Genomic DNA, 25,308 nt, shown 5'->3' with positions numbered 1-25,308 from the left:
ACTGTAATATTCTATAGCCTTTTAGATTTATTGAAGATATTTATCTAAACTTCCTGAATCAATTTTTAGACTACTGCCTGCATAAACCTTCTCACCTTGAGTCAGGGAAGTAATATAATACTTGGATTAGGAAAGAAATGTGTGTTAATGGCCACCTTTTGTCATAAGCCTTCAGATGTTTCTGTTTGCAACATGTTCCTATAAGTGTTGAACAAATCTGGTGAGTGTTTTATGACTAATTGACATTTATGCAGTGTAGACAAATTTGTTAATTCATACTGACACTTGATTTTAGCAAGTCATTTCAATTTTTTTCATTTACTCTTTTTTTGATTGCTTATTTTGTTTTAAAACAATTTAAAAATTTTTAAAAACTTGTGAAATGCAGGTCCTAGATTTTGAGGAAGGCTGAATGGTGGTAATTGGGAAGGTGGTATCAATACTAATACAGTGTACCTTTATCAATTAAAAATGTTTGCTTCTAGAAACCTTTGATGTTACCTTTTGGTGGATATGTAAAAATCTTGTAACTAGAACAAATGCTATACTGAAGTATCAGAAAGGAGGTGACTATCTGTATATAGGAATTATTTCCCAACGATTTAGACTATAAATTAAAGTAGCTAATATCAATACCTCAGCATTTGTGCACTACAACTGAAAATAAATATTTTCTAGAGAATTAGAGTTATATATCTCACTTATAAAGACATTCACACTCTCAAAACCTTCTGTTAACACTTTCTGATATCCCTACCATTGCCCCAAATTTATATAGGACTAATATGCCTTGAACGGTATTTAATACCTGCAATTGACTATGCCAGATATTGCCATTATAATTTGTTTCAGATTTTACCATGTTGCGCCACAGAAACCCTATGAACTAGGAAGGGTAGTCATTAGGTTTTCATAGAAAAATTCCTTATTGTATACTCTTATTTTGTGCTAAAACATAAAATATTCAGGTATAAGATTAGTCACTTTGTCTGCATGGCACTAAGCATGGAGATTTCCAACCCCACCTCCCAGCCCCCATGGCTTGATATGTTCTTAAGCCAGTTTTGGAATTGGTCATTCATCATGGCATCATGTAGACAGAAGTTTCCACTTGTGTTACAGCATACATTGCTTTTCTTCCCACTTTCAGCTATAGAATTATAACCACCATTTCTAATGTAATACCCTACATTTATGTCTTCAATGTTATCAACCATATTACTTAATACTAATTTTATGATTGTTCCTTTTCCTTTTGAGTTGATGCATGTAACATATTAATTTAAGTAGAAATCATCTACTCACTCTGAAAAAAACACTTTATGCCTTTCAGATCTGCTTTTAATAAAATTTCCTGGAATATCTAGATAATAAAAGTTTTACATTACTAGAGATTTTGTTCTTTTTAAAATATTTATTGAGTCATCATTTCACACTTTAGTGGCCATTTCTGCTCAGGTGGCCTGCATAGAATTTTGTGTTTAAACATTTCTAACTTAAACCAGCCAATCTTAACAAACTTCCTTTTATGGATAACTTCTTGGCAAACTAGATTTTATCTTTTCTTTTATATTTCTCCTTCTTAAAATTATCACTTTAAATAATGCACTTTGTTAATTTTATTTCTTTCATGGTCACTTCTTCAACTGAAATTTCTCATTAATTTTTACTTTTCCTAAAATAATTTTTGGTCAGAGTTTATTGAACATCTCATTATTATTTTACTTCATCACATTAACCCTTCTCAGAAATCAAAAACTCTTTCTGACGAAATGTCCTTAATATTAAAGTAAGATTAGCTTTGTCTCACTAATTTTATCAATACTAGCTAACACAATGATTTAATGTAATATTTTAAAACTAGGCATTATAATATATAATTATAGAGTTGAACCAATTATACTTATTACAACAAACAAAAATTTAAGATACTAACTTAAGCTTTTTGAAGAAAACAAAGCAGGGTAATACCTAGCTATTTCTATGTTAGAAATAACAGTCAAATTTTGATAGAGAATAGTGCTAAATAAATAGAAATTGTGGTACAAAGCTGTGTGTGTGTGTATATATATATGTGTGTGTATATATATACACACACATATATATATCTACCAAATGAATGAAAGATAGAGTGAATTGTTGTGGAAGTTCAAAATTGTACTGAGTAATAATATAGATGAATTTATAATTAATGGATCTTGTATCTTTAAAGGTGTTTTAAACACATGTACAGTATTTTGGAATCAACACAAAAATGTGAAGTTGGTATCAAGAAGGATATTAACACCCTTCTATAACATGTCCCTCACTGTCACTGCCAGAGACAGAATATCAGGCATTACTGACCTCAGGTCTGAGCCGGTGTGGTAATTTTAACAATTTTACTACTCAGAAAATGCACTGATTTTCCTTTGTTCAGATAATATTTCTACTTTCTTATTAAGTGACTGTACTCTCTTGGGCATGAGGGAGTAAGGAAAAGCATTTTTCCTACTACTGCATTGAATTAGAAGGATCATAATAACTCCACATTTTATTTTTACCTCTTATTAGCTATGATTTTTCAGGAAAATCTTTTGAACACACACTTCTCCATTTCATAAGATGAATAATTCCAACTCATGGGTTGTTATAGAAGCTGAATAAGAATATTTTTCATATGAAAACACTTATCCTAGGACCTGGCACAAAGTTGAGCAAATGTTAATTGAACTTCATTCAAAATTTTATATCAAAGGTAGGATAGAAAATTTTTGAAGCATGTTAAAAAAATTATAAATCTTTATGTATATATGAAATAATTTTATCTCAGAAAATTAGGAAACAATAACAGATGAAAAAATGTTTCAAAGTCAAGTTAACAAACTGGTGAATTAATATATAAATATCCTTTCCAAATGCAATCAAACTTTTTGCATTTTGCAATACAGCAGTCTGCAAGAAGAGGGGGGCAAAAAAGTTCTGGGAGCTACGTAGGGTGTAAAGCTTTAAAGTTAAGAATGCCATGCAAATGTAGTCATGTTCTTCCACCAAAAGAGTGAAATTTTCAGAATTAATCAGAAAAAAAAATTTGCAACTGACTTTTAATGTTTGAATTTTCATCACTGTATGAAAATACTGTTTTATAAATCTGATGCACAAAATGTAGTCATATTTTTATTTTTATTGAATGAGATTTTTGGAGCACCGAAACATGCATGGCACTCTGCACAAGTTTTCTAAGGCTCCTTTAATCCCTTGTGCCATATTTTTTTTTCCCTGTGTGTAGAAAGAAAAGGGTATATTAAAAGATTTTTCATTCTGAATGTCTCCATCATCATGGTTAATAATGGCAGCCTAGCATATAAGAGGAGAAATTCAATTTCAAATTGCTTTAAGGTTTACCTTTGAATTCCACTTTGGTCAGAAGAGTCCCATGACCTTTAAATTTGATGAAAAGAGGGAGCAGGTATTAATCTCATTATTTTATTTTGAAGTCCTCCCAAAGCAAGTGACTCCAGATGACATTTCCACAGAATGACATGAGTAGTCCACGTAAGTTGATCATTATTACAGTGAAAGACAATACCTAAGATTTTAATACACTTTCAGTATTTTATATCTGATTTCAATTCCTTTTGTAAAATCTCTCTGCTACTTCATAGTTCTCATTGTTTTGGACAGTTTGTATGTCTTCTATTTATGCTTGTATTGTAAAAACTGTTTCTTTTTAAAGATTATATATTTATTCCCTTATATATGCCAAACTTATTTTGATAGTCCAAAAATATTTACTGTGCTTCCTAGTAATATATGCTACACTATTGCCTTTACACAAAGGTACTCCCCCTGTTACAGAAAATTACAATTGAAATATAGAATATTGTAACTATACAATAATTGCACACACTGTTAAAGAACACAATAAGTTAACTATCCAAGCATTTCATATAGTAACATTCAGATGAGAATTAGTTACCCCAAACAAAATCCACTCAGTTACTTTCAGGTACTATGTTAAGAATTTCTACCAATGTCATTTAACCTTGTGAACAGTCTTGCTGGACATGCATACTATTATTCCTATCCTAAATTTTTTTTTAGTGATTGAACAATATTTGGTATAAGAACAAAATCTGTGGGAACATAATAATTTATCTCAAATATCTCTTGAAGTGTGATTTGTGAAGTACTTGCATCAGGCTCATTTTGTTAAAATGCAGATTTCTGGCCACAGCTCCAAGCTGCTTAATGAAAATCTCTGGTATATGGGCCTCCAGAATTTCAATTTTAACACATTTTTCAGTTTGATAATCATTAGTCTAACCTAGAACATAAAGGGAAGAGTAAGATTAGGAAAACAATATAATGATAAACAATCTTTCTTTTTAATTTCACTGGCCTTGGAGAGAAGGGGAGAAATCAAAAAGACTGCTTTTGAAGCAAATATCTTCATACGATAATGTGAAAAGAGAAGGATAAACAATTGTTTGAATAAATAAGAATCTATCTATCTTTCTATCTACCTATCTATCCATAATCCAACAATACTTTCATGAATCCAAAATTCATAAAAGTGTTTAAAAAGTTAAATAATTCAGAGTGGTAGTGATCAAACACATAAGAAAAAGAAGCTGATTTTCATTGTCCCAGGGTAAAGTGCACTGGGGGAAATAACTGTAGAATAAATTTAAAAGGAAGGATATACAGATGTTTGTGATGGTAAGAAAAAAAATAAGATTTCTTGGGAGGACCATGCAGGACTAACTCAAAGGTAATTGTCCAGGGATGAATAGCAGGGAGCAGTAGATTGCAACAGTACAGATTAAAGATGACTAGGGCATGGACTACGGATTTTTCTTGAGGAACAATGACAAAGACGCAGATGCCAGAAATTATTATAGTCAGCATGATTATGCAAATAATTCAGTGGGGAATTTGGCCGGAAATTTTGATGAGTCACACACATTTCAATTCTTAAATGATCTGCCATTAATGGCTTTGATCACTGTAGTCTACTCATAGAATGAAGATTTATGAATTTCTATAAAGACAGTAAAAATACTTGGTCTTAAATCAACCACTGGAGGAAGTACTTGTGGAGCAGCAAATGCCTTAAGTTGTAGTTTTGTAAGGTAGGCAACAAGAATAATGACTTCTATTTGATTTAATATCTCAAAAGAGGTTATTTTTTTAAAACTGGAACAAATGTAGACAAGTGGAACATATTTTATATTTGGCCATAAAACTATTTTATAAGGAGTATAGGGAAAATTGCAAGATGATCATCAGTTGATTAAGATGCAGAACTGTTAAAATTATTTCTCCAGCACAGTCTTTGAGTGTTATTTCCAGTATGTAATAAACAAAATATTCCCTGAAAGCTAAGAAGTTAAGTGTGCTTCCACAATGCAAAAGAGAGGAGCATCACGACCACTAGCAAGTGATATATTTTATCTAATATAAATACTGGGTTCCAAGCTATGGATAAAACAGAAAATTACTCAATACTGTTAATAAATACCACCTGTCCTACTTAAATAATTTCAGAGTTTGGAATAAAAATCACAGTATCCTGATCTTCTTTGTTTAAAAATCTCTCTCTGCCCTTCTGGAGTTCTAAAGGCATATTTTTAATAACTTCCTAAAATACTTAAAACACATGATGCTCATATCAGAACATCTTATCAATTAGCATTTATTCCTCCAATTCCTGAGCAATTCCATTTTCTGACTTCCAAGCATCTCAGTGTTATGATGAGCCCCAGAAGTTCTTATCTCTATTAACACAACAAAATATATCTCAGATCATTTTTCTTGCTTAACATGAACCTGATTTAGGTTGCTGTTGTTACTGTTGTTTTTTTAATCAAAGGAGGTAATGTAAAGAACAAATTTTGATACTTTAATTTTAAAATAGCTTTGTACACATCAGTTATATAATAAAATTACCAAGCAATCAGTATTATTTTTTTCACTGGAGCATGTAAAATATCCTCAGTGGTCAATTAGAAAGATTTGACAAATGTAAAGCTACATAAAACAAAAAGACTTTTGCAATGATTAGGATTCATTCTAACGACATTTGCAAAATTTGCCTAAACATCTTATTTTGAATTATCTTTGGACTGTGCCAAGAAGTAGGAACTGAAGAACTGGAACAATTTTCTAGAACATTCAACTGCAAAACCACAACTAAGGAAGAAAAATGACTTTTTTAAATCAATGATTTTATTGGTTGTTCACTTTATTATAATTAATTGAAGTATGCTCATTTCATTACCTCACTTCAGTAATACAGACAGCGTCATAGACCTGGCCTTAAAATTTATTTACCTATTTTAATGATTTACTTGTAGTATGGTATATAATAAATGTGATGTATAGAAAATATATATGTAAGCTTTTTATAAAGGATCTAAATAAAAAATCAGGGTATTGCATGAGTGATGACTTAATAATAATATAATGATATTAATTTTCATTGAAATCATGATCCATACTCATAGTTTTATAATATTAATCAAATAACTATATTCTTGAATAGTAACATTACTGTCAATTATTCTGAAGTTAATGTATGCTTTTATGAAACACATTTTTGTTTTTGTAATTTGAGTTTGTCAATATGATGATTTTATGAGATTTTGCCCTTGTGTTAGGACACCCGATACTGTCTTCAGAAATACCACAAATAATTCACATGGCATCATAGAAGCCTAGTTCCAAAACAGCTTCAGCTATTTGAATTGGCTATGACAGAATTGGAAGAGACCCAGAAATGGCAGTTATTTAGTTTGGCCCCCATGCCCAAAGATATCTACTTGGAATAGTTCTGGAAGCTGTTCTTTTACTGTGTACAACTATTCGTGATATGGTGGTATTTGACAGTCATTTTAAATAAGAACTGAAGCCAATTAAATTGTTTCTCTATGGATTTCCTCTGACAGATGCATGGAGGCATCTTGTGTTAGCCAGCAGACATTGTTCAAACATAGCTAAAACCATTCCAGCATTTATTTTGATACAATCAGCTAATTATATGGTTGTGATTTATGTTTAAATGAAGGATTTTAATCAAATCTATTATTTTAATCCTCTGCGAGACTTCCCATCATAATGTCATGGTTCCTATATGGGAAAGACCACTTCTCTGAATGAAAACTTGGGCATATTGTCTTCATTTCATGGGAATAGAAGTATGATCTTAAATGGGAAAGCACTATATTTCCCTATCTCTGATTAAAAGAGTAAAAATTGTGCAGTTTGAACTATGAGACATATGACCATTTTCTGTTTGGTTATTAGTTCCACTCTGAATTTAGAACCAGAAAAAATAAATCACAGAAACTTAGTAAAGAAGGATTTGCTTGACAGGCAAACTCAATTTTTATAGTGGCATAATTTTCAGTATATCTCAAATTAATCTCAATTCTTAATTAAAATTTGTTTTGTTATAAAATATGCCAATTTTAAGTTTAACATAGAATAAAGAAAAATGACTATAAACTTAAATTTTAAAAAGTATTTTAACAAGTGAAGTCCAATTGAAGTTACCCTCAGCATACTGACAATATGCAGGAAATTAGCAGAAATCTCTATCTAAAATTCATGAATCTGTAATAGCAGGCTCTTCCTTCATTTCATTTGGTTAAAATTACTACATTAGCAGACTTGTGGGTTTTGTTACTCACTGATTTTTTTTTTAACCTTTCTAGATGCTCCACCAACTGGTCAGGCACACAGTGTGAGAGACCGGCCCCAAAGAGCAGCAAATCTGATCATATTAGCACAAGTAAGTTTCTCAGATTAATATCTTGGGTGTTCCACATAGTATAGAAAGCATTGTTTTCTTTTTATACCGTTATTGTGGGAATTGAGTCTTGGAAAATCTCTTTTATGGAATTTTGCAAGAGATCTGCAATCCATATGTTTTTTTGGTTTTTTGGTTTTTTGGTTTTTGGTTTTTGGGGTTTTTTTACATCTTTATTGGAGTATAATTGCTTTACAATGGTGTGTTAGTTTCTGCTTTATAACAAAGTGAATCAGTTATACATATACATATGTTCCCACATCTCTTCCCTCTTGCATCTCCCTCCCTCCCACCCTCCCTATCCCACCCCTCTAGGTGGTCACAAAGCACCAAGCTGATCTCCCTGTGCTATGCAGCTGCTTCCCACTAGCTATCTATTTTATGTTTGGTAGTATATATATGTCCATGACACTCTCTCACTTTGTCACAGCTTACCCTTCTCCCTCCCCATATCCTCAAGTCCATTCTCTAGTAGGTCTGTGTCTTTATTCCTGTCTTACTCCTAGGTTCTTCATGACATTTTTTTTCTTAAATTCCATATATATGTGTTAGCATACGGTATTTGTTTGAAAGAAGAAACACTGAGCTCTCACCTGGTGACAGGATCCAGCGTTATGTGCTCTTTTAGGCTGTGAGGGTTCATCTCAAACTTTGGCAGTTTTCAGAACATACATCTGTATACCTAGCTTAAACTTTTCTTCAGAAATGTGCCTCAGCTGCAAAGGCTGCAAATATCACAATGGATGTGAGAATGCTTGGGGAAGAAAAGTAATTTCATGTTTTAATTAGAGTGTATTTTTCTTGAAGTGCATTCAGTGTATTGTGGAAAAACAAACTTGGTTAGTCTCAAAGTGATGAAGTATGTTAACAAGCAATTTTTAATAAGGAGCATAGTTGATTCATTGCTTCCTTATCTTTAAAGTACTGGTTTTGAAGTATATTAAAATATAGCAACATTTTACAAGTTTTTTTGTGTGTGTAGCTGTAGTCTTAAGACAGGTCCCTGATATGAAAATTTATCTACATCAATATTTTGTGTCTATGTGTGTGTGTTCCAACAATTTTAAATGATTTTATAAAGATTTTCACAACAAAAGTCTTACATAAAGTTTCCCAATTCACACATACTATCACTAATGAGTGGAAAATTTTTGAGAAATCTGGAATAACTATCAAGTGGGTAAATATATTCTTGAAGAGAAAAAATAATACCTCTGATTTATGAATGCTTACTTAGCAATTTTTCTCTAGTCTTTCACTGCTGGTGAGAGAGCATACATGAAAACAAACAAAAAATATACTATGGAATTTGTGAAAAAAAAAGACATTATCAAAATCAAAAGTATATGATTTTTGTACCTTAGACGTAGGCTCCCAGTGTTTGCTGATCTACTTGTTTGTTGTGCCTGTCCCCAAATAATTTATCATTGTTTGAAATTCTTCAAGTGACATTGTCTAAAGTTCCACCATTTAGAAATTAACTTGGGCTAATAAGGATGACCATCTTTGAAAAATGGCAAATAGGTATAGAATAAATAACCTTAGAAATGAGTCTTTGCATTTGGAAAAGTGAGATACGTGATTCTGCTCATGGAGCATATGGTGTTACCTTAGAATTTGTGTGTTGTCTTTAGGAAGGGAAGGGAGAAGACTGTAGCAAAGCTATGGACACATAATTGTAGGAATAGGGCACTAGGATTTGAGGAATTGGTTCATAAAATATAGGAGATGTGGAAAAATATACCTTGCCTAACTTGATATTGCAAAAGAAGAGCAAAAAAAAAAAAAATACTCTCTTGTCTCTCTTCCAGGATCATACTGACCTTAGTACTAACAATTCTGGAGGAATACTAATTTATATGATTTTGTGAACCAGTTATAAGACTCAACCTTCATTAAGAGCATTTTTGTAATGAAAAAATGCATTTGAGTTACCAACCTGTAGAACATACTGAAGTAATAAGTTGAGAATTAATGAAGTCATGGTACTTTAGGCTTTCTTTTATGATAATTTCTCAATTATCTAAGATAAATTAAAAACTTAGTCTTTTAGAGAATCAAAACAATTTTAAATATTGATAAAATTTTCTGAAAGAAGGAAACAGAGTAGAATGTCAATTGAATTTTCAATTTATATATAAGGTCCATCTACAAAGGAAAGTTTCATGTTTGGAAGATGATTTTGAGGAAGGGTGTGCCAGATGTATTTATTGAAAGGTGATTTTACCAACCATTTGCATTGGCAACAAGCTCCCTTATAAGGAAAATGCCTCTTATTACATGCAACAGTTCTAAAATAGGAACTATCACATGGAAGGAGGAGTTGCAAGTAGTTGTAACCCTTTTTCCAAAGATTCTGATGCTCTTTCTTCCATCACTGATTTAAAGTCACATTTAATGGAAGTATCAATGCACATTGCAAGGGCTATTAGCTATGCAAATGTCAGATTATCTCAGATTTGAGCAAAGTTGACCACATAATGACTTTGTTAAAAGGTACTTATCATCAGACATTTGCGCTTAGAGGAACTTGCCTCAGTAACTCTGAAAGGAGAGAAAAGGTAGTTAAACTGATCCTTCCTAAGGTAGGAGGGCTATTTTTATTTTCTCAGGTAAACTCCAGTGGTTTTGAATGGTTGTCAGATGTTCCCCGAACTTGGGCAGAAGTCATTTGTTCAATAAGAACTTGGGCAGAAGTCATTTGTTCTTTTGTTATCCAAAAGATGGATACTTTAGGAATGTGTTTTCAAATCTGCATGTCCACTTACAGTGAAGCATTCCATAATCATTGGACCTTGGCACAATCAGGAATATACTGCCTGTCTCAGTCTAACTGCTATCAACTGGCACAAGATTTACCTTTCTAATTGATGAACAGCTTTCTTAATCATCTCTGAGTAGTCATACTGATGTTCTCAGCCCCTTGCGGTTTAAAGTATCTAAAGATCAGCCTGCCTGTGGAATTAAGTGGATCTATTATTCTAGAACTTTCTGCTTAGTTTCCACTTGAAAAAGCAGAAACTCTTCTGAAGTTATTTGGAAGAGTTTTAAACTAAGGATGATTAAATATTTATTTTATACTCCTGTTTTAGATTTACCTAAAGTTTTAAGGGAGTGGATGCTCAATGTTGAGATTATGCTATTCATATCTGCTAAAATTAAGGAGGATAAAAATATACTCAGCATTTGTGGGGCAGTAATGTAATGATGCTGTATTTTACTGTAGTGACAACAGAAATGTGATATCTGTTAGGAGGTTATTCATATCTTCTATTTTCCTACTTTATCCTCATGTCTTTTATACCATCATGTTTTAAAACAGAAAAAAAATAATTATGTTATGCCAAGGAATTATAAATATAACTATTAATTGCAAATATATAGAGAAAAATGCAACAAAATAATGCCTCTGTCCTAATTATCCAAAAGCAAGTATTTATTGAGCCTCTACTAAGTGTCAAGTAATGTCTAGATCCCAGGGATGAATCAGTGAATAAGATAGTCAGTGCCTCTTCTCATGAAACTGAGGTGCCAGAGGGATAAAAAAAACAGTTAAACAAGAAAGCAAGCAAATAAGTAAACACGTAGAAAATAATTATGAGTCTTGATTGGATCTGTGAAGGAAGTAAAAAAGACACAGAACTAGAGAATGTTAGGGGAGAACTGAGGTCAGGAGTGATTTCTCTGAGATGGTGATACTTCCGCTCAGACATGAATGATTAAAAAGGGGAGGAGACGCTAAGTGTATTTCAAACAAAAGAAACAGCAGATACAAGAACACTGGAGTAGGAAAGAGCTAAACATGTTCAAGGGATTGAAAGAAAATGAGTATACTGACACCAAGGGGACAAGAGTGAGAGTAGTACAAAGTGAGGATGATTATACATGACCAAGATGATAAGCAGCCTCTCAAAGATCACTGGAAGGATAATCTTTGCTAAGTTTGGAACATGATATGTTCTTTATGATTTTTAAAATAACAGTTCATCGGGCTTCCCTGGTGGCGCAGTGGTTGAGAGTCCACCTGCCAATGCAGGGGACACGGGTTCGTGCCCCGGTCTGGGAGGATCCCACATGCCGCGGAGCGGCTGGGCCCGTGAGCCATGGCCGCTGGGCCTGCGCGTCCGGAGCCTGTGCTCCGCAACGGGAGAGGCCACAACAGTGAGAGGCCAGCTTACCGCAAAAAAAAAAAAAAAAAAAAAAAAAACAGTTTATCAAAATGCTTAAGAAACATCATCCAAATCACTATATATATAGAGAGAGACACACACTCACATTTATACATATATGTAAACATAAACTTAAGAGCAGAATTTATAGCAGCAAGTCAAGAGGTCAATTGTAATGATATAATTTATGCTTATATTTTTCTACTATAACTTCAATAAACAAAAAATTATTTCTTTAACTTTCATGATAGTAAACTTTTCTGGTTTCCCTCCCAACCTCTTGAAACAACTCTGTCTTCTTTGTGAGATACTTCTATTTTATCTCTTCTAGTTAACTCATTTTCCACATACCACTACATATATTCTCCTTGGCAATCCATAATTCCTTGATCTCGGTTTTCAACTCTTTGTTAATTACTTCCAAATTTCTATCCTCAATCCTGGTTTCTCTTCTGAGGCTGAGACACATATCCCACTGCACAATTGCTGTATCCATATCGATGTCATCTCTGTCTAAATCTACCTGGTTATCCAAGCAACACTTAAGTGTCACTCTTAACCTTCCTTCTTTTTTAAGCTAAGTTAGACAATATAGTCCATAGATATGACTTCCTAAATTTCCTTCAACATCATCCTGTTTTTTAATAGCACAAATTCCCCACTCATTTATGTAGCTTACACAGCCCTTCCTAACATCCCCTTTGCTTTCCTCTACAGCCACATCTCCTTCTACCACTCTCCGCTCTACTCTCCATTCAGACTGTTGTTCCTTGATCTTTTCTCCTCCAGGTTTTCATATTTCTCTCCCTAGATTAATTCAGTATCTCCTCCTCCACTCAACCTGCATTCTCTTTCATGGAACTCATCCCTCAGGTCTCAAAGGCATACCAGTCCTCCTCCTCTATCCCAGATCTAGTCGGATACTACTCCTCTATGTTTTCAGAGCAATACATACTTTCGCTAGGGTAGTGCTTATCACTGTGCTAAATAAACCCATGTGTTTGTCATCTTCTAATATACATCAAACAAGATGAGAGGAGGGACATTTCTATCCCCAGGGCAAAGTAGAGTAAATGTTGAGTGTGTGGAGTATAGCAACACTTAAAATATATCTGCTAAATGAGAAAATGTATAGTCCCTATGATATCCTAGGCACTGTGCTATCTGCAAAACAAAGATAGATAGTTGTGCCCTCAAGTTACAAATAAACTGATCTCTACAATACATGGTGAAAAGTGCAAAATAGAGTCATGCACAGAGTCATATGGCAATATGTATTTTGAATCAGTTAATAAACATGTATTAGCACTTTCTGTGTAATAGACACAATTCTATTTACATTACTATGAGGTATGTATTAATGATAACACTCATTTTATAAATGTGTAAACTCAAAGAATATAAATTTGCCCAAGTGCATGTTGCTAGTAAGCTGAGATTTGAACAGAGGTAGCCTGGCTCCAGAATCTATTATATCAGCTGTGATGCTGTACTGCCTCTCCCATTGAAGGGGTCTCCTCAACATAACAATTTGATAAGACAGTTCTTCTGTCAAATGGAAAAGCATTATATAATGAGGCTACAGAACAATGTGGCAAAGAAAGACTGGCTCTATTTTCTGTGAGAAGTTTGTTGAGATTTCCCCTCCACCCAATAACAAGTTCAGAGTGTGCTTTTTTTTTTAAATCTGTTTAGAACAGTCCACCAAAAATATACTATTTAAAATATCACCTACAATAGATCTTGATTGTTATATGTTACAATATGATATTTACTGCTTGGAAAAAATACTTATTTTGATAAATATCTATACTATATTCTAAAAATATATATAGTTGCTAGTTGTTTCCATGAATATAAACTAATTTACAAAAAATAAAGAAAAACTTGCCAATTGCCACCCTTTATTATTTATTGGCTATACTGAGCATTATTGCAGTTACCTTGATAGGTTATATAAACATATAAGAATGCTAGGCTCTTAAACAGAGGGCTGTAATGTAAGGGATTGGAACTGTTATCTGTCATGGGAAAAAGAAAAACAAAGTTCTCTGTTTTCTAGCATGCATAATTAACAGCATTTCTACCTAATAAGAATAAAAGAAACTATGTAGAACAAATAAAATCTAATCTAAGTAATTTATAATTGCTTTGAGGGGAAAGTAACTTTATATACCTTAAAACTAGTATTGATATATATTTTTTAAACCTACAAATTTACCACAAGTTTTAGCAGAAAAAAATATAAATGATGAAGTGAGGATATTTATAAAGTTGTGATCAATCAGTTGAAGTCAGTTTATGAAGAAATCAAGCTGTTCACTGGTACTTAAAATTTGTGAACAAATGTTAATTACTATCCAAGGTGCCAGATTCTCCACTTACATTAATTACTAATAAATTACACATTCATATAAAGTTCACTTTCCCAAAACCAAGGACGTAATGTAATATCAAACTCACTAAATCATATAGTGCTGGTAACAGCATGAAAAAAATAAAATGAGGTTTACATTTCAGAAACTGACTAAAGAAGGCAAGCCATATTTTTTCTTGCATGGAAGAGAGTTATTTGGTTATTTTAGTCAAGTTATTTTTGAAGTTCCAAATTGAAAGATTATCTTATATATGACATTTCCTTAATAAGGACTTTTTGGTATTTTGGTAAATGATCTGCAATATGTACAACCTCACACAGATATCTGTGGCTAGAGCTGTTAAAACTGATCTATACTTCTATTTTAAATTCCCTAAGCAGCTGCTTATCATGCTTAATATTACCATTAATTTTTACCACAGTATTTTACATATACATGTATATGCAGAGGAAAATTCATATATTTAATAACTATTAACGTTTCATTACTGAACCATTCAAGATCCTCACATTAAATTTCAATTAGTTTGGGTGTTGCTGTGTTTCTCAGTTTAGCCAGTGATTATGCTGACTTGACAGAATCAACGAGATACTTATTCCAAATAGACAAAGACTTGTCTTATGGGCACTAGATATTTGTCTGTTGGAAACATGAGATTTAGGTACTTGATAGAGCTTCTTAATACTCTCCTGTTATTAGGCAACGCTTGCATTCAGTTTTCTTCCTGCATAAGTGACATATGACCCTAGGTGTATCTTACTGTGGATTGCATCATCAGTAAAAAGGTATTGTCTCCTTCTTCTTTAGAAAAAAAAGATTGCTCTTATTGTCAACCTAGAAATGGAGGGCAGGGCAGAGGTTCTCCTCAGTTTTACTTCTCCCCTATGCTCAGATGCATAAAAACTAAGACCCACTTTCTATGACCACTTTTGAAAATCTATTCCATAGATCTGTTATTCCATTTTGAAGATGAGTGATACAACCTAGATCATTCTTATAAAGAGGGAAAGTGGACATTTACAACATAAGCCAAACACTTAAATGTGGTTTGCTGAAACTATTCTGGAACTGGAATTTGAGAAAGAGAATCCACTTTGTCCCCCTATTTTGTTGAATCAAGCTAAGAGCCCTATGTGGTAGGTCTTCATGTCTCTATTTTAACAGGTAAAGAGAATGAGCCTCAAATTTTAAATAACTTTTCCAAGGTCTCACTTCAGGTAGGTGGTGAAACTGATATTTAGACCTATGTCCATCCAAATCCAAAACTGTTGCCCCTTTTGTTTTACCAGGCTGCCATCTAACTTGCCACATATACTCATGGCCAGGGAGTATTTATAGCTAAAGGAAAAAAACTAAGGGTGGAAATATGGCCAGGGAAATTGTGGAAATGTGTGTTCAGTCACAGTTTCTTTACTTACGTCATTGCAAATAAATGTGTCTTGTGAGAATCAGAGTCATACTGACAAAGAAGTCAGTATTTCTAACCTCAAGGTATTTAACTAATATAAATGAAAGATATCTAAAGAAACATTTCCAGCAGATCAAGTATTTAATAAGAAAGTGATTTTCCAGTAATGTAGTTATGAACTAGGAATATAGACATTTGGCCTAAGCTTTATTTGTATTATGTCAATTGTCAAATGATTTGGTGTAATAAAGTGTCCAGTTATATCAATCTTGTCTTCATTTTATTTATGTGTTCATCTATTCATTCATTTCTTTTTCAGGAAGCATAGCCATCATTGTGCCTCTCGTCCTCCTGGTGACTTTGATAACCACCTTGGTAATTGGTTTAGTGCTTTGTAAAAGAAAAAGAAGGTAAGATGCAAGGTTCTAGACCAACAGTAAATAAATTACATAAATAGTTACAGAAACTGATTTTTTTAAGAAATTTTCTTAAAGTATGATTTATATATTCCAACTGCTGAATTCTATGTTTTTTGAACCATTTTATCCCTCTACTTCATTTTAAGTGATTATAATTTAGACAACATTTCCCTTATGTTATATTGATGGAATGGCTGCATTTGCATATTCCAACAAAAATGACAAGGGAGTTATTAAACGTTCAACAGAATTTTACATTTGTGGTAGTTTTTCCTTGAAATAACAAGCATCTCTAAAGAGCATTTTATAATATTAATGTGTAAGATTAGTAATGTCAATAAAATGATAATGACTATGTATTGTATGTCACAAATTGTGCATTTTATTCACAAAGTACATATTTGTTGATTTTATATATTACTGGAAGTATCATTATTTCAACTTATATGAATATGAATTTAAAAGATCTATAAGGAGTGAGTTGTCTATGGGGTTATTATCTGGAAGCTAGAGTTTGTGAGTCAGTTTTTGAATTATGTAAAAGAGGATTCTAGCCACATGACTTGAGGATTGAAAGTTTATCACTATTTTTTTATAGATGTTTTTCAGGAACGAAAGGGAAAAAGTAGAATTTTAAAGGGCAATTGATTAGTGAATATTCAGTTTCAACTAATGTGGTATTAGCTATTTACAAGGAATATGTTCCAAGTGCATTTTTTATTGTTAAATCTAAATAATTTGGGAAACTAATGTATTACATTCAGAGTTTTTGTTCCTCTGTGAATCAATAAATGTCATTTATTTTCATTGTATTTTATTTAAGAATGTTCCATCAGTTATGTTAAAATGTCATTAAATCTACAAATATGACAGTTTCATGCACCACATTGTGATATTTAGACAACTCACACAATGTTCACTTATTCTAGGACAAAAACTATAAGAAGACAACCTATTATCAATGGAGGAATAAATGTAGAAATTGGCAATCCATCTTACAACATGTATGAGGTGGATCATGATCACAATGATGGAGGTCTTTTAGATCCTGGCTTTATGGTAGATCCAGCAAAGGTAAAGTTTTAAGATGATGGACTGTGAGCACTAACATTCTTGAGTCATTTCTCTATAAAATGGTTCTGAATTTCATCATTATTTCTTTTATCTGAAGTTAGATTAAAGAACTTTAGGATGCATTGAATTTTATAGTCTCTTCTAAAGAAAAAAAATTATGGACTGCATTCACCTGAAGCACGAAGTTAATGTAACATGTTTTGGAAAATAATATTTATTTATTCACTTAGTTTATAAACATAGCTTATTTAAAATAATATCTTATTCAAATGTGTTGAGGTGCTGGCACATCTAAATATACAGCCTAGTGTAAAATTACTGATTTATTTTTAATAACAAAAAGAGTACAGTATTTCATTGACAAAATAAGTACTTTATTTCCAATAATGTTTTATTGAAGAGTCCACTAAGCTGTGTCCTTGGATTTGTTTGTAATCAAATCACTTTTAAACAATATTTTTCTACCTACTATAATATCCTTATTGATTTGAGACATACCATTGATATATATAGCCTAAAAATCCACAGTCTTTTTTTAGTTTCTATTAGTTCATATTACTGAATGCTCAGTTTGGAAGCTTCCATAAGAAATAGATAAATGATACAACTATCTAGATAAACTTGCAAAGATTCCCTTCACTGTATAATTGGAATATTTTGCATGATAATTATAGAATATTTTAAGAGCATCAATTGAATTAATGAATTAAGAGCATCAATTTGCTAGTATGGTATGATTTTTCTTAGCTTATTTGTTCATTCATTAAATGGTTATTTATATTCTGATATATTAAAGGTATTTTGTCCAAAATGCACCATTATATTAAATAATCGCAGTGATCACATGGGTTTGCACTCATAGCAACAGCTGTTCCCAAAGAAACTGAGTAGGTCTCATATATTCAATCTAGTTCTGAATCCATGGCCAGACTTTCTAAGCCTAAAATTTGTGGTCTGAAACTGAAGAAGTATTCATTTCTATGAAAAGAAATCAATCATTATTGCATAGATAAGTTTTTACCCTATCAGAAGATATTGTATACTTTTTTCCTCATTAGAAATAATTTTTTAGTTATTCTAAATTATTAATTCAGTTACTAACTCCTACATTTGAAGTTGTTTGTGAAATAAACCCTGGTAACCTAAGTTTCAGTGTTTTGTACTTGAAATTGAAAAACTAAACATACTGTGCATGTCGTTTGATAATTTATAAAGGAGAAAGATATCTTAAATAATAGACTTCTCATATTCTATGAATTTTTCTTAGGAATAAAATACAGTGTCTGTAAATATAATATGAACTGATGAGGATCTACCTTATACACTTTTTATGAGCAGGAGACTTCTCATTTTCCCCATCATTTTATTTCTAGTGATAGAACTAAGCCTATTTTGGATACTTAAAGGGACTAGCTTTTTAACATTCCATTTAATTTTTTAAATATTTACTCTAGGAAGATAAAACTATGCTTCAGTGCCCCTCAAATATATTTTAATGTATTTAGAAAATAACATTCAATAAATATATGTTTACTTATTTTCTGATTGACCAAAATTACACTAAATGTGACTTAGATGGCTGATTCTAGCTGACTCCTGATGTTTGAAATGTAAATATGAATTGTTGCCTAAGAAGTAACTGCAGAAAATACATTTATAGGTATAGACAATTTTGAAAAGCAGGTAGCCACACCAAAGCAACCTTCATGATGAAGTGTTTTTCATAGAGTATTCACTTGTTACAATGTTTTGATATATTCATGATGTGATCAAATACAAATTGCATTACACATAAAGAAGATTTTTGTGGAATATTTTCATTATTTTCAAAATGGGTAAAATTTCTCCTTCAATGGTACCTTAGAAATCAAAAGAATTGAATAATAACTTTTATTTTAAAAAGATTTGTCTATGGAGGCAATCACAGAATACTTTGAAGAGTTCATAAAAGGGGAATTAGTATCTATTAGTTTTATGCAAATTCATCTCAATCCTTACTTAGATTGTTTTTAATATCTTCTACATGAGACCTTTGTGGGGGAAAATAAAGAGGCAATATTGACCTGATTTTATATTTAAAATTTTTTTCCTGGGACCTTTGCCCTTGTCCCAAACTTTATGATCATTCATTGTTAAGAGTTTATAGTTACAATTTTGAAAAATATGTATGTTCATTAATATTTTAATATTCTTCAACTTTTCATCTAGCTTTTTAAATTCCTTTTTGGTCACTAATAACTATTCATTCTATCATGAATATGAGTGTACCAGAGTGACTTATTCTGCCCTTTGACCCAAGAAACTCTAAAGCACTTGCACAGAGTTTAGTGAGCCAATCTGATTACTAATTAATTTGCTTTAAACTAGAGAGTCAGATTTAACAAAAAACAGATAATTTGTTTTGATATATTGAATTTTAAATTTGATTTGTGTATGCTAAAAATATAGAGGTCATGAACCTTTAATTAGAACCAGTAAGATAAATATTTGAGTTTACAGAATGGGCTCCTTTCAGAACCTTTCAAAGTGACAAACCTTGGGCTTCCCTGGTAGCGCAGTGGTTGAGAGTCCACCTGCCGATGCAGGGGATACGGGTTCCTGCCCCGGTCCAGGAAGATCCCACATGCCACGGAGCGGCTCGGCCCGTGAGCCATGGCCGTTGAGCCTGCGCGTCCGGAGCCTGTGCTCCGCAACGGGAGAGACCACAACAGTGAGAGACCCACGTACCGCAAAAAAAAAAAAAAAAAAAAAAAAAGTGACAAACCTTAAGTGAGGGAGGCTGATGCATTTTTCATAGGACTGATAGCAACCATACGCTTTTGAGGGGAGAGAATGAAGTTAAATAAACAATGGAGGTTTCTAGGTGAATGGTGTGTCTATAAGTAAGCTAAACTAAGAGGAATGTCTACTGTGAATCACAGATCTAATATTAATAGTTATTTCATAAATTATTGAAACTACCATGAATACAATGTTGATGCCCCAAGGCTGAAGAATATATCTTATGTTATTTTTATGACTTAACTTGAGTTTATGTCAATGAAAACAGTTCCATGATATTAGATCAGAAACTAAAATTCTCTGTTTACACACAGCCCAGGTATATAGGGGGAGGGACCAGTGCTTTCAAGCTTCCACACACAGCGCTGCCCAGCTACCTAAACTCTGATTTGAAAGGACCACTAACCGCTGGGGTGAGAGAAAATTCATTATTCCATACCCATTCCATCACAGAACTCCTCACAATCAAAGATGATTACTAGACTTAGTTAGGGGCTTATCTTTAATGATTTTTTAATTAACAAAAATTTCAAAACAGCATTAAAATTGGGGGCTTAATTGTCCTGCGTATGCAAGATTATATATGAAACGTTATTTTCGGCAAGTTATTCAGTAGAAATATCTCTTCTTCTAAATTTGAAAATGTTAAAGCTCCTTAACAGTAAACATGATAATTTGCTATTGTTAGAACAGAAATCTCTAGCCAGAAATTTAAGCTGAATAGTTTAAATTTATGTTTGCCTTGGTTTATTTTCTATTAAGACGCTTTGTTTAGTATATACAAATTTGATATCCTTTTAAATAAAAATATAATACAAAATGTGGCATTGTATGGAGAAATTAGAAATGGTGTATGAAACCATTCTTGAAAACTTTTTAAGTAACTAGTTTCTAGAGAAAGGTGCTTTGTCTAAAGTTACATGATTCATATTGGAAAGAGGAGGGATTAAAGACAGGTATCAAGATTCCTAGGATTGATCTCACACTTGTACCTCTCTCCCATCAACTGTTTTTCATTCTCATTTTTTTATCATGTTTGTCTCATTTGCATGGCTCAAAAAATATAATATTTCTTTGTTATGACTAAGATTTAACATTTTATTTTGGAAAGACAAAATTTTAAAAAAACAACTAGGTAACAATCTCAGGTTAAGTTGCAACTATTAAAATAATAAACATTGTATATGTTTTTCAAACGAAAGAGATCATTTCTGCATCTCTCAATTCTACCTCGAAGTGATGCAAGTATCTATGAAACTTAGAATGACTGTGTCCTTCACAATTCTTTAGAAGAATCCAAAAATATTTCCAACAATAAGTCCATAGAGATTGTTTGAAGCAAAAATACTGTCTTTATTTTTTAAAGTTTACACAACTAATGTAGTTTACTTTCATTTTTCTTTGGGTTTTTTTTAAATTTCATATTGAAAAATTATAAGCACCAAGCAGTTAGATGACCAAGCAAAAAGATGGCAGCACATCTTTCCTGCCACTGCAATAGCATTAAGGGGAGAAAACATGGACTGGAAATAAGACAATTTGGTTTAATGTTCTGTACTTTTAAATAAAGTTGCAGTGAATATAGCTTTCATGAAGATTTCTCCAGGCTTTCAGTATTATGTCAAAGTTCCCCTTAGGTTCACAAGTTAACTGAAAAATATACAATTATGTTTTTATCTAAAACGATGCTAAAGTCGATGAAAGCCTGTAAACAGAATTTAAATTACATTTATATAATTACTATTTAGTAAGTTAAATGAAATGCATATAAATGTTGTTAACAGTAAAAGATAGACATCATAGAAAATAACAAATTCATGTGGTCAAAACAGGTAATAAAACTATATTTATTTTTCTCCTTCAGCCAACAAATTACTCCAATCCGATATATGCGAAATTGTATATGGATGGGCAAAACTGTCGAAACTCCTTAGGAAGTATTGATGAAAGGAAAGAACTGCTTCCAAAGAAAATAGAAATTGGGATAAGAGAGACAGTGGCATAATGAGTGATACCTTTTATATACTGTATAAATGTATAAAATGTAAGGATTACTTTTGTATGTTCCAACAGTATTATACTTGTTTTCGGATCAGCATTACCTCTTCCTTTATCTTTTTTCTGGTCGATTGTTTTCTGAGTTTTCTGGGTTTTATTTTTTGCTGATGACTACTGATTGACCATTTGTATGGTATTTTTATGAAAAAGAACTGCACTACAGTACAATTTACACCAATGCTGCTGATAAGACATCTTTGAATTTGTTAAAATTAAAAACAACATATTCCTTTGTAGTGTGAATATGAGCAATCTATTTTATATGAACTTTTTTGGTTCTACTTAATCAACAAAGATAATCTCTGCACTTTTTCATTATACGGTCTGAAAGCTGTAATACAATATCATTTAATTTTCTGTTTAAATTGATGGAAAAGTGATTGAATGGTCAACTCTCTTCTTTGTGCCTATTAAGACTGATTCAGACTGCTGAAAATATATAGCCCTCACAAGTTCAGCATAACCAGCTTTGAAATTAGTCTTAGGTTGCCAAGTGAGAATTTTGACAAAATACCTTTAAAAATTTATAAAATTAATAATTTGCATGAATACATATGACTACATTTTCCAAAATTTAGTGGACTCTATTGTGATATATTAAAAGTATACACCCTATAAACAATAGTTATATTTAGGTAGTAGAACATAGCAAAATTATAATCAACAGTGGAAAGAACACACTTGCTATGGAAGAAGACATTTTGTTTTCCCTCAGTCCTGAGGTAAATAGCCAGCCTAGAGCACAACAGGGCATTGGGCACTCATGTCTTAGGAATTTCTTCCCAGTCACGCGCATTTTGTAGAAGATTAACCCAACCCCTTAACACACAGAACACTAAAGAATACTATATAAGCACACAAATTGATGACACAATTTCAATTATGTGAATGCATTCTCTTTGCGAGATCAAAAGGAAGAGGCAAGGCAGCCATTATGGTATAGAGTAATCGGTAAATATTTTCAATATACAATATGACTAATCTATTATTTGCCCTATCCAAAATATATTCTTAAGGGACTTTCCAAGTTATGGAAAAACAATTATCTGCCCATAATCAAAGGTGGAGAGTATATATGCTGACCAGTTCCTCTGGTACTCTGATTTCTTCTGGTTATACAAAACACATGGACCCCATTTACTTGTCTGTTTTCAAATTTCAATTGAAACACACATACGATTTATTTAAGTTGTATAAAAAAGTATAGCATTTTTATACAAATATCTTTAAAGGCACAAAAGATTTATTCACAAGGTATGGAGGGCTTTTTGTTCCTCTGATAGACATGACTGACTTTTAGCTGTCATAATGTATTAACAGATGAAATATGTTTGTGGTTGCTCTTTATCCCTTTGTACAAGCATTAAAAAAAACTGCTGTTTTATAAAGAGACTTTTTGTTGTACTATGTGCATGCATACTACCTATTTCTAAACTTTGCCATATTGAGGCCTTTATAAACGATTGATTTATGTAATACTAGTGCAATTTTGCTTGAAACAATGTTATGCATATCATAAACTTTTCCAGGTTCTTGTTTAAGTACATTTTTTAAATTGAACAGTATTTTTCATTTTGGTTATAATAGTCATTTTGCCTATGTTTCTACAATGAAGTGTTAAATACTTTATAAAAAATTGTTGACTGGCTTATTTAAATGAAATTCTACATATTTAAGTGCTTGTGTTGGGTAGTTTTTGAAAAGAAAATTATTTTCTTTATGGAGTTTAATATTCTTAGGAAGTTATTTTAGTAAACATGAGACATAATTTTTGTTGTATCCTTAGGACATACTCCTTGGGGTAGGACTGATTTCATTGCATCATTTTTTCAAATCACAATAAGAAGGCATTTTCTCTCTTCTTGAAGTAGAAGCACATCCCTTACTTTTCTTTTCCCTGCCATACACTGCTCATCATGGACGCCATGTTGCAATAGAAAGAAAGATAGGTTATATACACAGTAGTATGACAATTGTGTTGAAATAAGCCAAAGTTCTTCCTGCTCTTTCCCATTCTCAAAAAAATGTACTTTAAGGAAAACTCAGAATCCATTAGATGCGGTGTAGACATTATTTTGTAAATGGATTAGTTATTAGTGTACCTACTTGGAGTATTGGACTAGAGATGCAAATGCAGGAGGGTCTGATTGACTGGAGCTATCATTGAGTTGTATTATCTGAAAGGGTCTTTATATATCAGAGCTTTATGACCGTAGCTGACATTATCATCAGAAAGAGAAGAACCCACAGATTGGAATGACCTCAATACAACTAACATTAGTATACGTATCTATCAAAACATATATGATACACAACCCACCAACTAACACTCAGGATCTGGCATCAATGACCTATTTTCTCTCTAGTACACTGAAAGCTATAGTCAAGAGAGCTCAGGATGCAGCTCATCCTAAGGACCTACATTCTCATGGTCCTTATTTCACAGTATGTTTCACCATTCTATGCTGGTTCATTCAAGTCCACATCAGAATCCATAGTATTTCTAGTTGCAGTTACTTTGCATTCAGTGTTTAGAGAACAAAGATATTTTTTGTCAGCTCCTCAAACTTTATTTCTATGGCTCTAGCTGTTTCTATTTCAATTTTCTTTTGCAAAAACTCATATAAATGCTAGAAAGTCAGGTGTATAATTCTCCACATTGACCATTCTTTATAAATGCCTTTCCAAAATACTTCCTGAAATATTCCTTCAAGTTTTTTTTTTTTTTTAGGGCTAAAATCTGCATTTATTAAAAAAGAAAGAAAGAAAGAAAAATCCTCTAGAGACATAAATATGTAATATAACAGGAATAAACTCTTCCAGTCCAAAAGAAATACCCAAATAAATTCAGTGACTACTGATTTCCTAACTTGATTTTCTTTGGACTCCTGTAGCATTTCTAATTTTAATACAATTATCATTGACTCATGTCCTTGCATTATCTGTTATTTTATCTTCTCTTTTAAGCTAGATCACAAAATTACTCTGTCAAGGGGAAGAATCACACATGACACTTTTGCTATATTCTCCTAGAATCTGTCACAGTGAGTAGAAATTCCTAAAATATTTGTTGATTTGTATGCTAAAATATATAGTATTTTCAGATATTCACTTAAAGAACTCTATAACAAATATTATGTGAAATTATTTTGTTAGAATAGTTCTCAGTAATTTGAATAGTGTGATTTATTTACTTTTATACTCCCTGAAAACAAGCATAACTTCTTGC

At 32.2% G+C, this 25,308-nt stretch overlaps 1 protein-coding gene across 1 annotated transcript in view; it reads left to right on the top strand.

Moving 5' to 3' along the window:
• Positions 1 to 22,026, top strand: part of LRP1B (LDL receptor related protein 1B) — a gene marked incomplete at its 3' end in the record, with an annotated part of 2,351,282 nt that extends 2,329,256 nt beyond the window's left edge. The window contains exons 110-114 of the mRNA XM_082630936.1: positions 7,698 to 7,774; positions 16,067 to 16,157; positions 17,096 to 17,240; positions 20,336 to 20,434; positions 21,886 to 22,026. Of these exons, the coding sequence (XP_082487062.1) occupies positions 7,698 to 7,774; positions 16,067 to 16,157; positions 17,096 to 17,240; positions 20,336 to 20,434; positions 21,886 to 22,026 (553 nt within the window). The remainder of the gene's footprint in view (positions 1 to 7,697; positions 7,775 to 16,066; positions 16,158 to 17,095; positions 17,241 to 20,335; positions 20,435 to 21,885) is intronic.
• Positions 22,027 to 25,308: the final 3,282 nt, after the last annotated feature.

The sequence above is a fragment of the Mesoplodon mirus genome, assembly GCF_964341445.2.
Source record: "Mesoplodon mirus genome assembly, chromosome: 8".
Classification (NCBI taxonomy): Eukaryota; Metazoa; Chordata; class Mammalia; order Artiodactyla; family Ziphiidae; genus Mesoplodon; species Mesoplodon mirus.
The sequence above is the reverse complement of the archived record's forward strand: the minus strand, read 5'-3'. Positions and strand labels throughout refer to the sequence as shown.